The sequence below is a fragment of the Merops nubicus genome, unplaced genomic scaffold (genome assembly GCF_000691845.1).
Source record: "Merops nubicus isolate BGI_N331 unplaced genomic scaffold, ASM69184v1 scaffold28165, whole genome shotgun sequence".
Taxonomy (NCBI): Eukaryota; Metazoa; Chordata; class Aves; order Coraciiformes; family Meropidae; genus Merops; species Merops nubicus.
The window spans coordinates 14,098-16,680 of record NW_008609364.1 but is presented as its reverse complement, the minus strand read 5'-3'; the positions used below and the strand labels follow the sequence as shown (position 1 = coordinate 16,680).

Below are 2,583 nucleotides of genomic sequence, written 5' to 3'. Positions count from 1 at the left end.
TTCCGATGGAAAGCACAATAACAGCAGTGAAAGTTGATGCTTTCTTTTTGCTCATAGAGCAGAAGAAAATTGGGTCATAACTTGGTCTTCAGGGAGTTAAATAAACAGCCAGGCGTGAACATCCTGCCTTAGTGAAATGACAATTCATCCCAGGCTGCTGGGCTGGGTTGTTGAGGCTTTTCTCAGGTGACCTTTGACAAACCTTGTGAGGTAAATATTTTTAGTTACAGAAGTACTGCTCCTTTCACTCTTTGCAAAATAAAGATTGTTTTTTCCCTGGTGAGTGTCAGGTGTTTATTATTCTGCACTGCTGTGGGTGTGCCGTGTACTTACTGGATTAACCAGCTCGGCAAAAATCTCTGTGCTTGAAGGGCCCTTGCTACAGAAATCAGAGTTGAAAAATTAAGGGAAGTGAAGATCTGAGAGCTGTGAGCTTCAGCGGGCAATGCTGGCAATAGCTTTGTCTGTGGAGCAGAGGAGGAAGGTAGGCAGATTCACCTGCCACGGGGCCAGGCTGTTCCCTGTGTTACTGGAGCACAGCAGTGAGCTGTGGTCATCCAGTGTGGTTCTGCTCAGCTCTAAGCAGAGGAGCTTCCCCCGTGTCCCACAGTAACCCCCCCTTGGAAAGGCAGTGCCTTAGTGTTTCACATGCAGAGCACAGAGACCACCGGGATTGCAGCTGAGACTTTTGGCTCACTTGGAGCCATGTCTGTTCCCTCCTGATCCCTGCTCCCTGTCCTCAGCGGGCATGGAGCAGGTGACAGGCTCTCCCATCCTCCAGCTCCTGTGCTGAAGTGATGTGCAAGGACCTGGCCGCTGCTAGGCTGGTGACCCGGCAGGTCTGCACACCCCATCGTGCATCTCCCTGAGTCTTTGTGAGGGGGACAGGGACCAGTGCGTCCTCTGCAGCCTGGGTCAGCCTTAAGGAAAAGGGGAGCAGAGGATGTCAGCTCCCAGATGCCTGTCTGCCCACCTCGGGGCCAGGTGGGGAGCTACACACACCCTTCTACCCACTGAGCTGCTGTACACGGCTGATCCCCCGAATTGGGGTGGTATTAGCACTGCAGCTGCTGGGGTTTCAGTAAGCTGTAGTCAGCTTTAGCAGCTTGCCTTGGTGAAATCATTTGGTTTTGACGCAAATCCCACTATTGTCTCTGCCCCTATTGTCCCTGTTTCCTTTGTGCTGCTTCAGGTCTCTGAGCAGTTTTGGTGCATGAGAAGTGCACTTTTTCAGATGTAGGTGATTAGGAGGCTCCTGCAGTGACTGGATGGGCTGTTTGTCCCTATGGGACCATTTAGGACAGTGCTGGCCAAATGACTGAGCACACACCCAGTGAGGTGGGAACCCCACAGGGGTAATCACTTGAAGAGTGAAGTGCCACCTGGAGAGCTGGCCCGCGCGCTGAGGAAGGCAAACATCAGTAGCAAACCCAAAATGTCCAAGCATTTACCTTGGGGATTGGATATTGAGTAGGGGCAGGAGCTTCATTTCTGCCAAAGTCAATCAGAATTCCACATTTTGGTACATCTGTTGACCAGATACCTTCAAACAATTGTCCCTTATCCAAGTAGAAGAATTTCCCTGGGCCATGCTTCTTTCCATCTTTCCAACCTCCTTCGTACCGGTTTTCACTTGCTGCAATTAAAGACGTGAACAGACCATGAAATTTGCACCATTTCATTAAGGGGCTACAATCAAAACTAATCAATACAGCAAAACAGAAGAGGAAATCATCTGTTTGGCTCTTCATAATTTCGAGGGAGCTGCAGCACAGTGTGTTGTTTTGCTTTCACTGTTGGCTGTGCTGCAGAGGGAGCAAAGGCTGTGGAAGGAGCCCACATTTACCCACTTGGAACAAGAACTGTCTTCACCTGCTTTGCTCTCCTGGTGATACTTATTTTTTGCTGGTATGTGGAGTGAGTGAGCCCAGGGTAGGACTATTAGCTGAGTCAGCCTTCACAACATGAAAAATTATAAGACACAAGTTTTGGATTTGTCACTGCAACAAATCACGCAGGATCTCTGGCTCAAAGAGGTTTGCTTGTCTGGGCAAGCAACAGCAGCACTGATCGTTGTCCAGTCAAAATAATCTTGATTTCAAATAATACTTGTAGTTATGTTTTTCCTCAATGAATTACAGGACAAGAATTGCTGTGAGTGTCTGAACGGTTCAGGCAGTTACAGAATGTTTTTCCAGCTGTACTGCATCTCTTGGCACTTTTCTGCAAGTCAGGAGAGGTTTTTTTGAGCTCTGTGCTGCTCTCCAGGAATCCATCCACCATCATCAACAGGGAAAGCAGGGCTTCAGGGGGAAGGGGGCAGCCTTGTCCAGGGACAATGAGAAGGGGCATCATGTCCATAGACATATTGGAGCTGGGATACATCCAGGCTACACTGCTCTCACTAGGAGGGTTGTCTGCTGCCCTGTTTTCCTACAATCCAAAAACCATGGGGATTTCTGACCAGGTTACTTGGTGGAAAGATCTTTGAACTCTGCCAGTTTTTGTGGCAAGGAGGTGGCTGGAATACCAGGGCACCCCGCATGATGCTTCAGCCGGAGCTGGGACTGCCCGAATGCACTG

The 2,583-nt window shown here is 49.4% G+C and overlaps 1 protein-coding gene across 1 annotated transcript in view; it reads right to left on the bottom strand.

Annotated features, from left to right (window-relative positions):
* Nucleotides 1-2,583, bottom strand: part of MORN3 (MORN repeat containing 3) — a 7,029-nt gene that overhangs the window by 855 nt on the left and 3,591 nt on the right. The window contains exon 4 of the mRNA XM_008940580.1: nucleotides 1,452-1,636. Coding sequence (XP_008938828.1) covers nucleotides 1,452-1,636 — 185 coding nt within the window. The remainder of the gene's footprint in view (nucleotides 1-1,451; nucleotides 1,637-2,583) is intronic.